The sequence below is a fragment of the Barbus barbus genome (assembly GCF_936440315.1).
Source record: "Barbus barbus genome assembly, chromosome: 15".
Taxonomy (NCBI): Eukaryota; Metazoa; Chordata; class Actinopteri; order Cypriniformes; family Cyprinidae; genus Barbus; species Barbus barbus.
In genome coordinates this window covers 31,772,575-31,792,110 of record NC_136743.1, presented here as the reverse complement: position 1 = coordinate 31,792,110, position 19,536 = coordinate 31,772,575, and the positions used below count along the sequence as shown (strand labels likewise).

Genomic DNA, 19,536 nt, shown 5'->3' with positions numbered 1-19,536 from the left:
GAACACAGAAACGAAATGTCAGGTTTGTGCTGAAATCTACACTATTTGTCTACAAACCCAGTGTTCAAGCAGAAGCTTTCAGCAGGTATTTCTGCACTGATGATCCGGAGGAGTCATTGCTCACTCATGAAGCTCAATCGCTGATATGATATTGATGATATTGATATGTGTTCAGGTGTATGAACACACTGTTTCTGTGTCTGTCTGCGATTGTTACCTGTTCTTACACCTGCCTCATCTCCCCTGAAAAATCAGATCAACAGGTTCAAGTGATGCACTTAAGAGATGCTCTAAATAGAGCTGTCACTGCAGCGGTGTGAAACACGTGACATGAACGCAGACGAGTCTGTTTTATTCCCTCTGTTGCATATGAATGATTTCTGTTGCTAAACAGAGGCTGATATGATGATCTGTGCAATGTAAACCGGAAGTGTTTTTTATTAGTTTGTTGTCGCTTTTTTGCCCCTTCAAGTACATTTTGCAATATATTTGAAGGTAAATAGAAAATATTTGATTTATTTCTTCTTCTTTTTTTTGCCATGTCAGTCAGTGCATGAGTCTGTGTGTGTTCATTCTGCTGATCTCCATTAGAGCTGCAGCTCACTTATACTGAAATCATAAAAACCAGGAGGCCCCATAATTTAGCAAACAATAAATAAATAAATAAGAAGTAATTAACACTGTGCATCATTCAGGAGATAATGAAAGAAGATTGATCCCAGTGTTCAGTGCGTGTCTGATGTTTCGGGGCATTCATTAGTTTGGCTGTAAATGAGATGCATGTTCACCTTATTCTTCTTGAATAAATGATCTGACAGGTGAGAAAGCAACGCTTCAGACTATATCTGCTGAATCAAACAGAGCTGAACTGAATTCTGAAATCATATTTATGGTTTAGTTTAACTAATTTAAATTAAAAATGTTGATTTAATTTAGTTATTTTTTCCAATGGTAAGAAATATTGGTATCAATTATTTATTATAAAAACATAACAAGTGTAGGTCATTATTATTATTATTAAATAAATAAATAACCCCACATTAATTTGTGTAAATTCAGTAAAACACTATTTAAACAACATAATTGTCACTTATTGTTTCTTTCTTTTCTTTCTTTTTTTCCTATGTGAGTGTTATTTGCTTATAGCAAAACTAAATCACACCGGTTTAAACTGTAAACTATGATTTGTGAGTGTGAGTGCAGTGATTTCACTCTGTGTGTGTGTGTGTGTGTGTGTGTGTGTGTGTGTGCGTTTTCACATGGTTCACACATTTCATGACAATGTATCATTATCCATTATGAAATAGCATTCAACTGGAGTGTGTAAAGATCAGCTGATGATTTCTCATATTTGAGCCTGAGATGAAGGTCTCACACACATACTCTCATACACACACACACACACACTCTATGTGTGTATACTGTATGTGTATATAGTGTATGTGTGTATACTGTATGTGTGTATACTGTATGTGTATATACTGTATGTGTGTATACTGTATGTGTATATACTGTATGTGTGTATACTGTATGTGTGTGTATACTGTATGTGTGTATACTGTATGTGTATATAGTGTATGTGTGTATACTGTATGTGTATATACTGTATGTGTATATAGTGTATGTGTGTATACTGTATGTGTGTATACTGTATGTGTATATACTGTATGTGTGTATACTGTATGTGTATATACTGTATGTGTGTATACTGTATGTGTGTATACTGTATGTGTATATACTGTATGTGTGTATACTGTATGTGTATATAGTGTATGTGTATATAGTGTATGTGTGTATACTGTATGTGTATATACTGTATGTGTATATACTGTATGTGTGTATACTCTATGTGTATATACTGTATGTGTATATACTGTATGTGTGTATACTGTATGTGTGTGTATACTGTATGTGTATATACTGTATGTGTGTATACTGTATGTGTGTATACTGTATGTGTATATACTGTATGTGTATATAGTGTATGTGTATATAGTGTATGTGTGTATACTGTATGTGTATATACTGTATGTGTATATACTGTATGTGTGTATACTGTATGTGTGTATACTGTATGTGTGTATACTGTATGTGTGTATACTGTATGTGTATATAGTGTATGTGTGTATACTGTATGTGTATATACTGTATGTGTGTATACTGTATGTGTGTATACTGTATGTGTATATAGTGTATGTGTGTATACTGTATGTGTATATACCGTATGTGTGTATACTGTATGTGTATATACTGTATGTGTGTATACTGTATGTGTATATACTGTATGTGTATATAGTGTATGTGTATATACTGTATGTGTGTATACTGTATGTGTATATACCGTATGTGTGTATACTGTATGTGTATATACTGTATGTGTGTATACTGTATGTGTGTATACTGTATGTGTGTATACTGTATGTGTGTATACTGTATGTGTATATACTGTATGTGTATATAGTGTATGTGTATATACTGTATGTGTGTATACTGTATGTGTATATACCGTATGTGTGTATACTGTATGTGTATATAGTGTATGTGTGTATACTGTATGTGTATATACTGTATGTGTATATACTGTATGTGTGTATACTGTATGTGTGTATACTGTATGTGGAAACTGCACTTCTCATGTATGCCTTCATACAGTTGGCCTTCATGATAAGGTTGGAAACTGTTGTTGTTTGATCATTCAGGTGCAGAATTCTGGCACAATACACTTATTGCGAAACCTCAGAGATGTTGCTGAGTAATGGTTCATCTTTTGGTAACTAAAATGAGTGCACCCCATTAGGAGGAAGACCGAGTCTGGCCAACTTGCTTTCTCTCTCACTTGGAGGGTTGTTCTTAACCTGCACCTAATTTTGAAGTATAAAACATGAGGTTTCTTTCAGAAACAGTGGAAGCTCAGCCGTGGGATAAGTGCACGTCGCCTGGCATTTCTTGGACAGGTGTTGGTCTTCTGTGACTGAAACGGGCTCCTCAGTCGTCTGAAGAGTGAAGATGATGGCACAGCTCTGAGGTGGATGTGTTTCTGCTGCTTTATTTGACAGTAATGTTTGCTATCCGCTGCAAACACTGACACACTGAAGAGCTTAAACAGGATAAAAATAGCCTGGGCTTTACTCTAAATCATTTGTGCTGTTTCCTCTGAACAGCTGAAGATTAGTGATTCCCTCGAGAGCTTCAGCACAAACACAAACACACGACTGACCGACCGAACGCCACAAACCACAGCAGTCCTGATGGACGGGTCAGTGTTCACATACGACACATGTGTAACTGCTGATGCCGCTCAGATTTTACTCATCCCAAACCCTGTGCTTTGTTTTTCTGTGGAGTAAAATGATCCGATCTGAGGAATCTTCACGGCTCTTTTCATGCAGTGAGAGTTCAGTGACTGCTGGCCTCCAGAAAGGACAGAAACAGCAGAGATCATGAGAGAATCAAGGCATTATTCCATGTGATATGTGTACTTATATTTCAAGTCTTCTGAATGTGTGAGGATGGACCTGAAATGCAGAACTTACTTCAAAATACTTTTTTTATCCTTTATTTTGGAACCCAACAGATATTTTCACTACATTGTAAAAAATAAATTCACAAAAACAATTCAAAATCCAACTTCATGCGTTCAGAAGATAGTTATCTTAACTATTGTCTTAATATTTTTTCCAAAGTAACACTACTTTGTTTTGTCAGATTGAATTAGTTTGTTCACTAAATGCAAAATGTCTCATTCAGCCAATAAATTCAGCTGATTTTCATTTAGAAACACAATAAAGTAATGTATTGTTTTTATAGCTGAACATTTAGTCTTATAATATGTTGTGATATATAAGTGAACTAGCTGTTGGTAAAGCAACAATCGTCCTACAAAACAAAGAAATCCAGGATATAGTTTTAAATGGTTGAACGGTAACACTTTAGAATCCTGATCCTTTGTTAATGAATAACTACAGGAACAAGTGACTAATGCACTCTTAGCATTGTAGTAACTACTATTACCTAACTAGAAACTCAATGACTACTATTTTTATATATATCCTGGAGACCTACTAAGAACTACTGTATACAGCTTCATAATTATTGTGAATTATGCATAATGTATAATTAATTCTGAAGTGAAGATCACGGTAAGCTACTAGTAATGATTTAAGTGTTGATTAGCTAATAGTGAACTAGCACATTCAACTAAGCACTATTACTAACTAATTAATTAATCAGAGTTTCTTGTTAGGTAATAGTAGTTACTACAATGCTAAGAGTGCATTAGTGACTTGTTCCTGTAGTTATTCATTAACAAAGGATCAGGATTCTAAAGTGTTACCGGTTGAACAAACTGTAGGCCATACGACACACAAACCTCAAGAACAGTGCCTATCAACACATGTGGTAAATGATTAGCTTCTTTACATCACAACACATTAGCAAGGTTTCTCTCGTTCTCTAGTAAAAAATACTCTTAGCAAGCTGAAATATTTTGAAGTCAAAAGCCTGAAGTAAAGAGTGAGTGATGAGATAAACATCTTTATGAATACAGATCTAGAGTCACACATCTGTAACTTAAACTGCAAGAATAGATTAAAGTGTGCCATACATCCTCATTAATGAGTGCTTATTAATCAATCACTTTGTGATCACACAGACACACACTAAAAACCATCTGAAGAATGAGATCCTACCTGCATTATGACGCAAGATTTTATTTTCATCAAGTATTTATTGCTTTTTGTACACTGTACCCATATAGAGTGTTTGGCTCAAGGTCTGCATATAAAGTCACGCCAGAGGAAGAACTGCCACTATCTACAGTTAAGATGACAAGTGTTTATTTGTCAGTATTTAAAGTGTCTGGGTACTCCTGGGATTACAAGACTCATATAAAATGATATGTTCTTTAATAACATGAAACTGTATGTTAATGCCGCTGTCATTATTTAGGGTGTTATTATTATTATTATTTTTCTCAGATTCTGATAATAATGAGGCAGGAGAGGTTTCTGTGAGTCTCTATATATAGCACATATAAAATGAGCTTCACCGGAAGATTATGAGCTGGTTTATCTTTATCCAGAAGTTGTAAAGAGCGCTCCGTGCATATGATCAATTCCCTCGAATATCATTATATGCTTCAACATTAAGATTTGTACACGCATGGAAAACCTGTTCATTAGAAGGCAGTGTCCCAATACTTTTCACAATATAGTATATTTGAGAATCAGAATATCAGATGTTTCATAATATAATGAGCACCTTTGTGGATATTTATAATAAAATAAAAAATAATAAAAAGGAAAAATGAAATAACAGCGATATATCTGTCATACAGTGCTATTGTGGCTGAGGTGTGTCACGTGACAAGCATGACGCGTCACCATGGAAACAATAATGTTGATACATTCTAAAATAATGGTCGCCTAAAATACTCACGCTCAGCTAGAATATCTTACTATAAACTCACATGTGAAAGAGTTAAAGCTTTCTGGTCTCAACAAACTTTATCTAGTTCTGATTCATGTTATTTCACTGATAGAAGTTCAGCTGCAGTATTAATGTCATGAAGAGAAAAGAAGAGACTCAATAATAACACTGTTACTGATTTATCCTGCAGCTCAAAGCATTATGGGTAGAATCTCTCATCAGTCTATTCTGATTCATCAACACAGTTTCACTGATGATCCAAGACCAACATAAAACCCAGGATAGAGGGTCTGAGTGAATGTGGTCTGGACTGTGTGGATGAGGGTCATTGTGTCAGAGACGCTGTAGAAGGACAGAGTTCCTGCTCTGTGATCCACAAACACTCCTATTCTACTGCTGACGGGCTTTACAGGGAGAACAGCCTCTATGTTATTGTGTCTGAATGAATAACTGGAGGAAGAGCAGAACAAACTCCAGGACTGATCATTAGATCCAAACATACACTCATCACCCCATCCCTTCCTGCTGATGCTCTTATATGACACTGATATAAACACATCTCCACTCCACTGCAGCTCCCAGTAACAGCGTCCACACACACTCTCTCTACACAACACCTGAGCATACATATCAAATCTGTCTGGATGATCAGGATACGACTGGACTGTGCCAGTGTATGTCACTCTGTTTCTCTCAGACAGACGGAGGAGTTTAAATGCTGTGTTCAGATCCAGAGTGAGCTGCTGGGAATCTGATGGAGATAAAACACATCAGAATCAGGAATTATGAATCTGTTTGATCTTTTCATGTAGCTGAACTCTTCATGTTCAGGGTATCATCAGTGTCTCAGTACAGATGACCAGATATCCTGTGCTAATCATCATTTACATCATCAATTATAAAACTCTTTCTCCTTCTACAGAAGAACATGAACACAGAGTTTATCTGCTTGTTTTCTTACTGACTTACATTGTAGGAAGTGGTTCCTGGTCCTGGGAACAATGTTGGTGAATGTGACTGTGGAAATCAACAGACATGAACAGTGTGATTCTCATGATCCTGCATCCATTCCTAACACATTTCTAATATGATGTTCTCCATGATATGAGATGATGATGATGGACTGGTTTCTGAGAGCAGATGAATCTGCAGGACTTTACCTCTGTCTGAGATCTTCTTGAGCTCCTCTTTGCAGAAATCCTCCAGTTTGTCTCTCAGCTGATGAACAGATTCTCTCAGACCATCAAAAGAGACGAGAGAACTGAAGAGATCATCATTTACGTCTGTAGATTCAGGAGGAGCTGAGAGAGACTGGAAACTCTACAGAAAACAGAAATCACAACTCATCAGCTCCACACAGGGACACCACTTATACAAGTGAAAGAAAAGTTCTGACATGAGACCCATTTGAGCAAGATTTTGAAAGCCATTTGTAAGCTGCATCTCTTTCAGAAGAAGATGGTGAGATGAGAGCCTGACTGATGATTATATAATAAGACTCTCATGAAATGTTTCTCTGTGAGTCTGGTGTCACAGCAGGATCTGCTCAAGTCCACTATGATGCTGTTCTTCTAGATCTGTGTTACCTGCAGGAACTGGATGTGATCCTGTGTGTGTGAAAGCTGCTCCAGCTCAGCGTCTCTCCTCCTCAGATCATTGATCTCCTGCTCCAGTCGCTCCAGTCGTCCTTCAGCTCCACTCACTGCTTGCTTTTCCTGATCTCTGATCAGCCGTATCAGCTCAGAGTGGCTTCTCTCAATGGAGCGGATGAGCTCAGTAAAGATCCTCTCACTGTCCTCCACTGCTGTCTGTGCAGAGCGCTGTTAGGACACACAGTGATTCAGGCTTCAGTGAGTCTGAACTAAGACTGAGACAAACTTCTCTTCTTCTCCAGACTCACCTTATGAGACTCCACAGCCTCTCTCAGCTGCTGGAGATCTTTCTCTCTCTGATGGATTCTCTGCTGGAGCGTCTTCTGTGTCTCCTTCAGCTGCTTCTGCAGGACAAACACATGATAGTCAATGTCACAGAAAACATCTGTAGATTCAAACTCTAGAAGGTATGATTAATCATTTACCACTATTGTACATGAATTATTATAAAGATTAAATGCAAGTGTAACTATCATAAAAGTAATCCTGACGCATACGTAGAGCTTCACTCTGACAGTGTTTCTGTGTCGTCTGTCACTGCATTTAACCTGCATTTTGACTGACAGAAATATATATTTTGTCAAAGAATGGGGGATTTTATGTTTCTTAATCAAGGCCTATTTTTATGAAAGATTGTGTTGTTAAAGGTTTACAGTGTATTTCCAGCAGTGAATCTCTTCCTGCAGCTGCTGTTCATTTCTGCTGTCGTGTTCAGTGTGAATGCTGTAAGCTGTTAATATGGTGCTGATATAAACACATATGAAACGAGTGTCAGCAATATTTCATCAGTGTCTAGTGTTAAATACCTGTTTCTCTGTCCTCTGTGCTGCAGCTGATACAGTGTCGTGGTTTTTATGTTCATCCATCGTACACAGCACACATATACATTTCTGATCAGTGCGACAGAAAACCTCAAGGAGCTTCTCATGTTTCTGGCAGATCATCTCCTGCAGTCGTCCAGTGGCATCAATGACTTTGTGTCTCTTTCCTTTAAAGAAACTCTCATGTTGTTGGAGGTGATTCTGACAGTAAGAGTTCAGACACACCAGACAGGACTTGATAGCTTTGTATTTTCTTCCAGTACAGACGTCACACTGAACATCTCCAGCTCCAGCAGGAACCACACTTTGAAGATTAGTCTTCTTCAGTTTCTCCAGCATTTCAGCAAACACCACGTTCTTAAATAAAGCAGGTCTTGGACTGAAGGTCTGTCTGCACTGAGGGCAGCTGTAGACTCTCTTCTCATCCTCCTCATTCCAGCAGTCTGTAATACAGCTCTTACAGTAACTGTGTCCACACTGGATGGTCACTGGATCCTTCAGGAGATCCAGACACACCGGACACAAGAACTGCTCCTCTGAAATACGGGCTTCTGCCATTTTACTGCACTAATACAGACACAAACACACAACAGCTCAACTACACTTCAGTTTCTCTTTCCCTGAACTCATGTGTTTCCTGTTTCCTGGTTCTGTGTTTGAGTGACGTGTGTGAAACAGGTTTGTCTGTGAGTCTGTAAAACAGATTCCTCATTCCTGCTGAGTTTAGTTTTGACACACCTGACTGTTATTAAAGTAAACACAAAGACCTTTAGTTGATTTAGGTGTGTTTAATTAGAGATCAAACTTAATTCTTAACTTAGTCTCACACAAACACTCAAAGAACTCAAGTTAGGGTTAGAGAAGCAGGATAACAGCCTTAAAAACTGCATAATTACTACATTTGTACTGCAGGATTGAAAACTGTGTCCAGATTTACCCTGAAAAGAACCCAGCGCAGACGTGTGTGTGTGTGTGTGTGTGTGTGTGTGTGTGTGTGTGTGTGTGTGTGTGTGTGTGAGTGTGTGTGTGTGTGAGTGTGTGTGTGTGTGTGTGAGTGTGTGTGTGTCTGTCTGTCTGTCTGTGTGTGTGTGTGTGTGTGTGTGTGTGTGTGTGTGTGTGTGTGTGTGTGTGTGTGTGTGTGTGTGTGTGTGTGTGTGTGTGAGTGTGTGTGTGTGTGTCTGTCTGTGTGTGTGTCTGTCTGTGTGTGTGTGTGTGTGTGTGTGTGTGTGTGTGTGTGTGTGTGTGTGTGTGTGTGTGTGAGTGTGCGTGCGTGTGTGTCTGTCTGTGTGTGTGTGTCTGTCTGTCTGTGTGTGTGTGTGTGTGTGTGTGTGTGTGTGTGTGTGTGTGTGTGTGTGTGTGTTGTGTGTGAAATCATGCAGTGCTGCAGTGAATCACTGAGGAACAGGCAGATTGATGGCTTCTATAAGCTCTGCTCTGGCAGTAAAGCCTGTTTGACAGACGTGAGACGCTCAGATCTGAGCCTCATATACAGCATCAGCAGAAACAAACACTGAAAATGTGAATAAAGCTAAATAATAATTTGTGAGTTTCACACGAAAATGTGTCTAATGAACAAAAAAACATTATTCAGATGAACATATTAGTGACGGAGACGCATGGGGTATATTTTACTTTTATAAATTCATGCACCAAACTGGAGGACGGTTTAGGAGTTTGTTAAGATTTTTCATTGTTTTAGAAAACATTTATCAAAAATAATGTGAAATATTACATTATAAAACAGCTGTCTATGAATGTCTGTTAAACTGTAATGTATTTCTGTGATCTGCAGCTGTATTTTCAGCATCATTACTCCAGTCTTCAGTGTCACATGATCTTCAGAAATCATAATAATATACTGATTTACTGATCAACAAACATTTCTGATTATTATCAATGTTGAACACAGTTGAGCTGCACAATATTTTTGAGGAAACTTTTCAGGATTCACAGATGAATAGAAAGTTCATAACAGCATTTATTAGAAATAAAAAAATTTTGCAATATTATAAACATCTTTACGGTCACTTTTTGTTACATCCATTATAGAAATGTAATAGTCTAATGGTTCACTGTAAATATGTTAATGAGGATGAAAGCTGTTTTATATATTTTATGACTGTGTGTGAGTGCAGGAGAAGCCACAGATACAACACTGACTGAACATCATGAACCCAGACACAGTCTCTGAAAAACACTTTTATTCATTGGTATTTAATGCTGAAACTGCTGGAATGATATGAAAACAAACGCTGCTGTCCCTCTAGTGGTGCTTCAGAGTAAAGCACTGAATCCACACACACACACACACACACAGAGACACACACACACACACACACAGACAGACACACACACACACACAGACAGACACACACACACACACACACAGACACACACAGACAGACACACACACACAGACAGACACACACACACAGAGACACACACACACAGAGACACACACACACAGACACACACACACACAGACAGACACACACACACACAGACAGACACACACACACACAGACACACACAGACACACAGCAGAGCTGCAGTGAAGATCCAGTACAGCTCGTCTACACGAGGAACACTGGCAGTGACGCATGTATGTGTCTCTTTGAGAAAGTTAAGGCACATGGAAAACTGTCCACATCACAAAATATACGCTCCAGCAACATCAGCGTCTGTGCAAATATACTTTGGCCCATTTCCAGTTTCTATACTACAGGTCATATTTCAGAAGCAGAGGAATGAATCTTTATATTGTTGTTTGCACTGTTTTCAATCAGGTTCAGCTGCAGTCGATCAGATGACTTCAGACTCGTGTCGGGCCAGAGCTGCAGGAAGAGTCTCTGCACAGCGGCCCGGGAAATGAAACCTGCACCAGACAGAATCACATCCATCAGCCTGATTATTACGCACGCGAGCGTGTGTGTGTGTGTGTGTGAGTAAGTGTGAGAGAGTGAGTGTGTGTGTGTGTGTGTGTGTGTGTGTGAGTAAGTGTGAGTGTGTGTGAGTGTGTGAGTGAGAGAGTGAGAGAGAGAGAGAGAGAGTGTGTGTGTGCGTGCGTGCGTGCGAGCGAGAGAGAGCGTGTGTGTGTGTGTGTGTGTGCATGTTTATGTGGTTTATGAGGACACAAATTTGTATAATGACATGGGTATGACAGAGGTATTACAATATGAAGGTGGTTTATGAGGACACTGCCTATGTCCCCGTAATTCAAAAGGCTTAAAAAACATACTAAATGGTGTTTTTTTGAAAATCTAAAGATGCACAAAGTCTCCTGTGAGGGCTAAGTTTAGGTGTAGGGTTGGTGTAGGGCAATAGCACACACAGTTTGTTCAGTATAAAAACCATTACGCCTATGGAGAGTCCCCATAAACCAACGTGTGTGTGTGTGTGTGTGTGAGGGAGTGTGTGTGTTAGGGTTACTAAATAAAATTAAAATGTATTTAATAAGTAGTTAACATTTATATTAAATGCTATTATCTGAATTTTAGAGTATTTTTGAAGTACATTAGGGCTGCCACTAACGACTCATTTTATTTCGATTAATCTAAACGACTAATTTCCCGCAAAAAAATCAACAATTTTACTTAAAAATATTTTACTAAACCAAATGAAATCCTTTTTTAAAGCAAAAGTGAAGAGCAACAGAGTGCAAGAAGCAGGTGTCCATCTCATAATCACTGAAATCAAAGCTGAGACGAGCTTAATCTACACGCATGGACATAATTAAAGAGCTTATACTGTGTGAACTGCATCACATATAATTATTTCATTAAATTAATTATGATTTTTAAATGGGTTTAATATATCATGCAGCCTTGGAAAACAGCCTAATAATGTGTTTTATGGATTCTCGTCCGTGAAATGCACCACTTCCGGTATTTTGCCGGTTAGTCGACGCGAGCAAAATGAAGTCGACGATTTTTAATAATCGATGAATCGTGACAGCCCTAAAGTACATCTTTACATGTCATTTCATAATCACTTCTATTTTCTTTGAAATCTGAAGTACTGCTGAATATACTGACAAGTATTTACCACAAACTAAAATATACTTTAATGATTTCTGTTGAAACTTATTTAAACATTTTTATTGCACATTTATAAAGAAGTTGCAGTTTAGTTCATTTAAAATATATTAAATATTGCATTAACTAATATATATATTAACACAATAAAAATGTATAAACAATGGTTTAAAGTAAATGATTTATTGATTTACTTTGATATTATTACAAAGTCCACTTTTTAAAAGTGTTAATTCACCCAAAAATAAAAACTGTGTCATGGTTTTATTTTTCACTAACTCTTTAAGAAACACAATCATGAAAGTGTCTCACTTGAGTGGCCTTTCCTTTCATTAATACTATATTATCTGCAAGTACAGTTTTTAAAACACTTCAGATTTGGAGTACACTACAAGCACACAATAAAATCAATGTCATGTTGGTGTTGTATTTGTGTAATAAACCGCGGAGGTTTGTGTCGGCTCCTGATCGCTGGATATTATTGCTTCTGTGATTATGTTCAGAAACAGCACATGTTCTGTGTCTCGGTGTGAACCGCAGGATGAACTCACTTGAAGCGCGGTGTGTTTGCTGTGGTCTTAGTGTTGAATTCAGCCACTGGAACGCCGCGGGACGCCACCTGTGGACCAAACATGGCTGCCGGGTAAACGACGGAGGACGTGCCGACCTGAAGACACGAACACAGAGCAGACAGGACTTCAAAACCAAAGCAGGCGCGTTTCACATCAGATTCACATCAGAGTCAAACTGACCACCAGACAGAGGTCACACGTCTCCAGCTCCTTCTCCACTTTAGTGAGGATCTGAGAGTCCAGAGTCTCTCCAAACCAGATGACATGCGGCCGCAGCAGCCCATCACAGCCCTTCTCATCACACCTGCACACACACACCAGAGATCACACACACATTCAGTACTGAAGCACATATCACCAGTGCTCAGCAATGGATGCTCTGCAGTGAATGGGTGCCGTCAGAATGAGAGTCTGATAAAAACATCACAATAATCCACACCACTCCAGTCCATCAGTTAACATGATGTCCCCCCTCCCCTCTTTTACCCCATGCAACACTGAACTCTGACACTATGAGCCCCCCCCCCACTGTGACCAGCACCTGTCACTTGTGCAGCATTGGACTGATCACTACCTCATCCAGCATTGACTGATCACTACCTCTTCAGATAGTCTGATAGAAGGACTGTTCTCCCTGCTGACAAGCTCTTCTTGCACTACACATAATTTATATCTGCACAGTTTAGTTTTATTTAACTGGTTTGCACTCTATCTATTCTGCCATGCGCCTTATTCCACTTTATCTATCTCTTTATTTTCCTACAATGTCCTCATTTGTATAGCTGTATAGTTGTATGTACATATGTTTAAACTGTCTACTGTCAGTGTTTAATGTTAACTGTATGCACCAAGGGTCTGAGAGTAACGCAATTTCAATTCTCTGTATGTATGTGCTGTACATGTGGAAGAATTGACAATAAAGCTGACTTGACATCTGGAGAAGACAAAAGCTGAAACAAATCCAGCATTAAGATGTTTATAACTAAAATACATTAAGTCCATAATCCATAATAACGCTTCCTCCAGTGAAAAAGTGCATCTCCTGGTCTCTCACATCAGAATCCAGCCACATATGTGTTTAGAGCTGTCTTAAACTCTGCTTGATCTGTGCAGATTTCTCTCCTGATTCAGACCAGAACACTTTTCACTGGAGGAAGAGTTATTATGTATTATGGATCGTATTTGAGTTAAAAACATCTTAATGCTGGATTTGTTTGAGCTTTTGTCTTCTCCAGATGTTAAGTGATGTTTTTATCAGCTGTTTGGACTCATTCAGTTCAGTGTGTGCTGTGTTAGTGGGATACCTGGGCAGGTCTTTGACAGGTATGAGCGCGTCAGGTGCGTCAGGATCAGGTGATCTGGCAGAGGATGAAGAATGACACATCATCACAGTCATCATGCTGACCCATGCTTCATCAGTCTGAGTCTGTGATGGACTGTCCAGCATCTCATTGCTTTATTTCACTGAAGACAGAGTCAGTTGATTTCTGGGTACAGATGAGCGTCACCTACCCTTTACCCTGCAGTGATGGACAGATGGGGCTCTTGTGATTGATCTCCACATCTCCACAGCTCACACATCTGGTCTGAAACAGATTTCCTGCAGACAGAAGATTTCAACATCTGTTAAATCAATACAAAAAAGGGTCTAACAACTCAATTCAAAACCTAATCCATTACATCAGTCGCTGTAACTGCTATGGTTATCACAGCACACTGAACTACAAGGATGTGACATTTTGAACTGACTGAGCTTATTTTATTAGTATTGTGCAACAGAGATCACTTCAAACCTTTGCTTCAGTGTGATTGAAGCAAAACGTCATTTCAGTGTTTTGGGGTTTTTTCAGGGTTCGTTCATCCTTTTTTTGAAAAAGAAATTCAAGCATTTTTCCAGTATTCCCAAAATATTTTAAATAACTGTTTCCAACACTTTGAAGCTCTAATTATATTACCCAAATCAAAATGTTGTTGTTAATGTCGCCTCATTTGTAAAGCTGGAAGGATCCTCAATGACAACAGATTTCAGGATGAACGCTTGTATTCACTGCTGGGAACACTTGTGAAAATAAATATACTTCAATGTACTTGAAATACATTTATTTACATCATGCAAGTATACTATACATATTTATGTACTCAATAAAATGCCCTGCGATTGTACTTTTAATGTACTAAACTGGTATACTTCAGCTTTGCTCAACTGGAACAACTCCTTTTGTGCTTAATGCACTTTAATTGTGTGGAAGCAGTGCTGAAGTCCAATTAAAGACATATTTAATTAATTGTGCTAAAGTGGAACTATTGCAAACACTAGGCACACTATAAATATTTTGCATTTAAAGACTGATATTATTCAAAGATGATTCAATCGTCATCAAAAGTGACATTAAAACACATTTTAGGTTTATTATTAATAAATGGACATTGTGCACAAATGTAATACTCCAAATAAAGTTTCATTAAAATTTTTATTTATCAGTAAGCCGAGTTATCTGTCAGTAAATATGTTAATACGTTTGAACTATACTTAGTATGAAATAAATGTATTTTGAATATAGCTTTTGTACAAGGGAAGCTGTTTCTATGACGATGTGAATCACAGTGAGTTTTCTCCTCTGCTGATGCTGATGCTGATGCTGGTCTGTGTGTTCGATCAGAGATGGTGTATGATCTGTGAGCTCTGACCGTGGACCTCCAGCACGTGTCTGGACCCGGCGCGCTGGTGCAGCTCGTCGATGTTCTGCGTGATCGTCACCAGCGAGCGGCCCTGTCTGCTGAGACGCGCCTCACACTCGGCGATGGCTCTGTGTGCGGCGCTGGGCTCGGCCTTCAGAGACAGCTCTCGGCGGTAGTGGTAGAACTCCCAGACACGGCTGGTGTGACGAGAGAAACACTCCGGCGTCGCCAGATCCTGACCACACACACAGACACACAGAAACAGATGCACACGCACACAGACACAGACACAGACACAGACACAGACACACACAGACACACACACACACACACACACACACACCACTTCACCAAGAGCGAAGGGGTCAGGATTCAGGGTTCTATCTGACTGCTGGACTCTAACTGCTGTGAAAACATGTTTCTTTATCTACATTTAGCATAATTAATCAACATGATCAGAGCATTTCATAATAAACTGTGCTATAATTAAAAAAATAATTTATAGATGGCAAGGAAAGACTATAACTGACTTACTAGAAGTGTTTTTTTCTGCTCATGAAGAGAGGATTATCATGTACAGTGTTGGTTTGTTTTAAGGAGGCACTTATTTTAATATATAAAATATATAAGTGTGATAAAACATCTAATCTTACACTTTAATATGTGACCCTGGAGCACAAAACCAGTCATAAGGGTCAATTTTGTGAAACTGAGATTTATGCATCATCTGAAAGCTGAATAAATAAACTTTCCATTGATGTATGGTTTGTTAGAATACTAATCAAAAACTTACTTGTGTGTGTGAGAGAGAGAGTGTGTGTGCGTCTGTGAGTGTGTGTGTGTGCGTCTGTGAGAGTGTATGTGTGTGTGTGTGAGTGTGAGTGTGCGTCTGTGAGAGTGTGTATGTGTGTGTGTGTGTGTGAGTGCGTGCGTGCGTATGTGTGTGTGTGTGTCTGAGTGAGTGCGTGCGTCTGTGAGAGTGTGTGTGCGCGTGCATATGTGTGTCTGTGAGTGTCTGTGAGTGTGTGTGTGTGTGTGTGTGTGTGTGTGTGTGTGTGTGTTTGAATGTGTCAGTGTTTGTTTGTGTGTGTGTGTGTGTGTGTGTGTGTAACCTGTGTTTTCCAGGTCCTCCAGCGTCCCTCGGCTCCTCTGATGCTGGGTACGCCGCTCTCTGCACTGACTCCTGCTCCTGTGATGATGGCGATGTGTTGGGCCTTCGAGAAGATCTCACGAAACTCAGCCATGTCTGCACACACACACACACACACACACACACACACACACACACACACACACACACACACGTCCCAGTGATTCCCAGAAGACAGCTTCTCCTCAGTGCTAGAGCTGTGATCAGATCACGATCAGCTCTCGGTGATGTCGGAGCATGATAGTCTGTATATCTGGTGTGTAGTTACTGTAGCTCTGAGCTGCTGGCTCTGTCTCACACCTGAGTTTGTGCGGATGATGTGATTGACAGCTGTCCATCTCCCGCAGAGAGCTGCTGCTGTCCTCCACATCTGCTGATTAATGAGCATTTACTGATCTTTAGCCTGTCAAACACAGACAAACGGAGCATCATCAACATCAGTAACAGACACAACTAAAGTCTTGTTGAGGTTTACTGATCACAGCACTGAATACATCATCAAATCTCACTATATTACAGATTAAAACACTTGATGATTCAGACAAAAGCAACAATAAATGACTGCCAGCAGCACAGCATCAGACTCCACGTGTTCTAGTTCAGCTGCTATATAAACACTCATCTGAACACGACAGATCAGACACAACCAGCTGGAAACACTGATGAGATGATCGTTCGTATAAGAATAAGTGATAAACAGCATAATCTTTAAAGATCTTACTCTGACGGAAGTTACTGTGAAAATACTCTTGCCAGGCGTAGTACTTGCCGTAAACTATATAAACATGTCGTAAAGTATGTTCAGGTGTCGCAAAGCGCGTCTGTTTCTATGGTGACGGTGTGTCTCTGCTGCCTCTAGTGGTTCATGATGAGACTGCAGTCACTCTCAGATGATCATAGAATCAGTCAAATTATGAATTCAGAACTATTTCTGTTATAGGAAGATATAGTACAAATAGAGTAGTACACTGGGACCTTTTTAGTTCTGTCTATCACTGATTTTTCAACTTGAGCCAACATCTGCGCTATTTGTACTTAGCCTCGCAGTCTGACGTGTCGTGTCCGGAGTCACGTGACATCCGTTGCTTTTCTCAGCGCTGCTCGGAATGGACCAATCACGCGGTCGCAATGACAGAATTATTATTATTTTAATTATTTTTTTAACACCCCCATGAAAATTGATGGAATTGATTTCTATTTGTACGTCAGATATCTTGGAATGAATAGAGGATCCTATATTTACAGCGTTATCCAGTATTTCTGTGATGCGTCGGTGAGGCCGCGAGCGCCCCCTGCAGGATCAGCGCAGCAGCGTCTCTCCGGTAACCGTTCCTCGCCGGTTCACCGACTCCAGCATCTGCCGCGACACTGCGCCGGGCCCGGTGGAGCAGCGGCCGCTGATGGAGGTCGATGGCGGCCTGTCTGGAGGATGAAGCCGAGCGCAGAGCACCGTACCTCCGCCGCACCGGGAGATCCGTCAGCCTCCGGACAGGTACAGTACACTATTATAACACACACACACACACACACACACACACACTTGACTGACTCCTGCTCTGCTGCAGATGTGCTGTATGTATGATGCTCTGGTGAAGCAGCAGCATCTCTTGTTGCCATGGTGACCAGCGGAGTCAGCACTAACGAGGGCACTAACTGTCCTACACTGATGAAGTTACTGAGAGCTGAAGAGATCAGAGATCAGTGATCCTGCAGGATCAGGTGTGTGTGTGTGTGTGTGTGTGTGTGTAGTCACACGCCCTGCAGTCTCACACAGGCTCAGGCTCATTACTGCATTATGCTGCTGTTCTATGATCACAGATGTGTTTGCATTAATCATGAACACAATAAGAGCCTGAAGCACAGATATCTGCTCTGAACACACTGAGAAACTGCAAGATTATGATTTACTCATTTCAGCCCAGATCATAACATAACTCTGTTCTAAGAACGCTTTGCTAACATTCCTGTCAAGTTATGAAATTGGTATTTTTTATTGTTTTTAAATCTTTTTTGTTATATAGCCTATAATGAAGCGAACGGTCCATTTGATCATTTTGCTAATTTTGTAGGAATGTTACTTTTGAATTTCTCTGAATGTTCAGAAACAAATAGTAACATGGAAAAATGTTACATGAATGTCCTCCTAAAACATATTAAAGACCAGATAATTGTGAATGAAGGCTCTATTAATGTTTTGTTATTAATGTTAATGTAATGTTGAGAGAATCCCTGCTGAAAAGAAAACAATAGAAAATGTAATGGATTTAATGGTTATGATGGGAAGCTATAGTGGTGTCTACTGGTGTGTGATGGATTCTAATGGTGGGATGATCTTGGAAAAATGACTTTACTTGAAAAAGCTAATGGTATTTTATAATGGTATTTTATAATGGTATTTATAATGGTATTTTATAATGGTATTTTATAATGGTATTTATAATGGTATTTTATAATGGTATTTTATAATGGTATTTATAATGGTATTTTATAATGGTATTTTATAATGGTATTTATAATGGTATTTTATAATGGTATTTTACAATGGTATTTTATAATGGTATTTTACAATGGTATTTATAATGGTATTTTATAATGGTATTTTACAATGGTATTTTATAATGGTATTTATAATGGTATTTTACAATGGTATTTTATAATGGTATTTTACAATGGTATTTATAATGGTATTTTATAATGGTATTTTACAATGGTATTTTATAATGGTATTTTACAATGGTATTTTATAATGGTATTTCTGTGGTAGTTTCTATTGGGCTTCTGTTGGTAGTTTGTTTGTTCATAACCTCGGAGCGTTATATCTCTGATAACTGAAGGAGATTTAAGTCTGAAGTTTGGACATTTAGTGAAGCTGACAGAATGCACTGCACTTTTAAAGCATTAGGCTTCACACACTTGCCAACTTTGTAAATAGTTACAGAGAAAACTGTCCATGTGTGACATCCGCATCCTTTTCATCTGCTGTTTCATGAATACTGTGATTCAGACATGCTACTCTTGCACATACTGTTTTTACCTGCTATAGTATGGATTATGGAAGTATGCATATTGGTATTGGTTATTGTGTTTGTTAGCTTGATGGTGTGCTGCTGTCTGATGAGCAGCGGCTCACAGCACCTTAGCAACCGCATCAACAGCCTAGCAACCGTCAGCACATGTGTGAAGCAGCTGATGCTCCGGTGA

The 19,536-nt window shown here is 39.1% G+C and overlaps 2 protein-coding genes across 3 annotated transcripts; both read right to left on the bottom strand.

The window, feature by feature from the left end:
- Nucleotides 1-3,562: 3,562 nt before the first annotated feature.
- LOC306881388 (tripartite motif-containing protein 16-like) lies at nt 3,563-8,556 on the bottom strand. The gene is made up of 6 exons (XM_079435477.1): nt 7,886-8,556; nt 7,328-7,423; nt 7,014-7,247; nt 6,588-6,747; nt 6,397-6,444; nt 3,563-6,178 (listed from the first exon to the last, which is right to left on the bottom strand). Exons 1-6 carry the CDS (start codon nt 8,456-8,458, stop codon nt 5,664-5,666), a joined length of 1,626 nt encoding a protein of 541 aa, XP_079291603.1. The 5' UTR covers nt 8,459-8,556; the 3' UTR covers nt 3,563-5,663.
- Nucleotides 8,557-9,829: 1,273 nt separating this feature from the next.
- On the bottom strand, nt 9,830-17,962 carry LOC306881409 (NAD-dependent protein deacylase sirtuin-5, mitochondrial-like). Of its 2 annotated transcripts, none has more exons than XM_079435503.1 (9): nt 17,057-17,405; nt 16,636-16,738; nt 16,298-16,431; nt 15,195-15,420; nt 14,019-14,106; nt 13,811-13,864; nt 12,687-12,810; nt 12,486-12,601; nt 9,830-10,775 (listed from the first exon to the last, which is right to left on the bottom strand). In XM_079435503.1, exons 2-9 carry the CDS (start codon nt 16,721-16,723, stop codon nt 10,703-10,705), a joined length of 903 nt encoding a protein of 300 aa, XP_079291629.1. In that variant the 5' UTR covers nt 16,724-16,738; nt 17,057-17,405; the 3' UTR covers nt 9,830-10,702. The 2 variants fall into 2 exon arrangements, with proteins under 2 accessions (XP_079291629.1, XP_079291630.1); XM_079435504.1 differs by lacking the exon at nt 17,057-17,405 and adding an exon at nt 17,579-17,962 and having other exon boundaries at nt 9,861-10,775.
- Between the last annotated feature and the right edge of the window lie 1,574 nt (nt 17,963-19,536).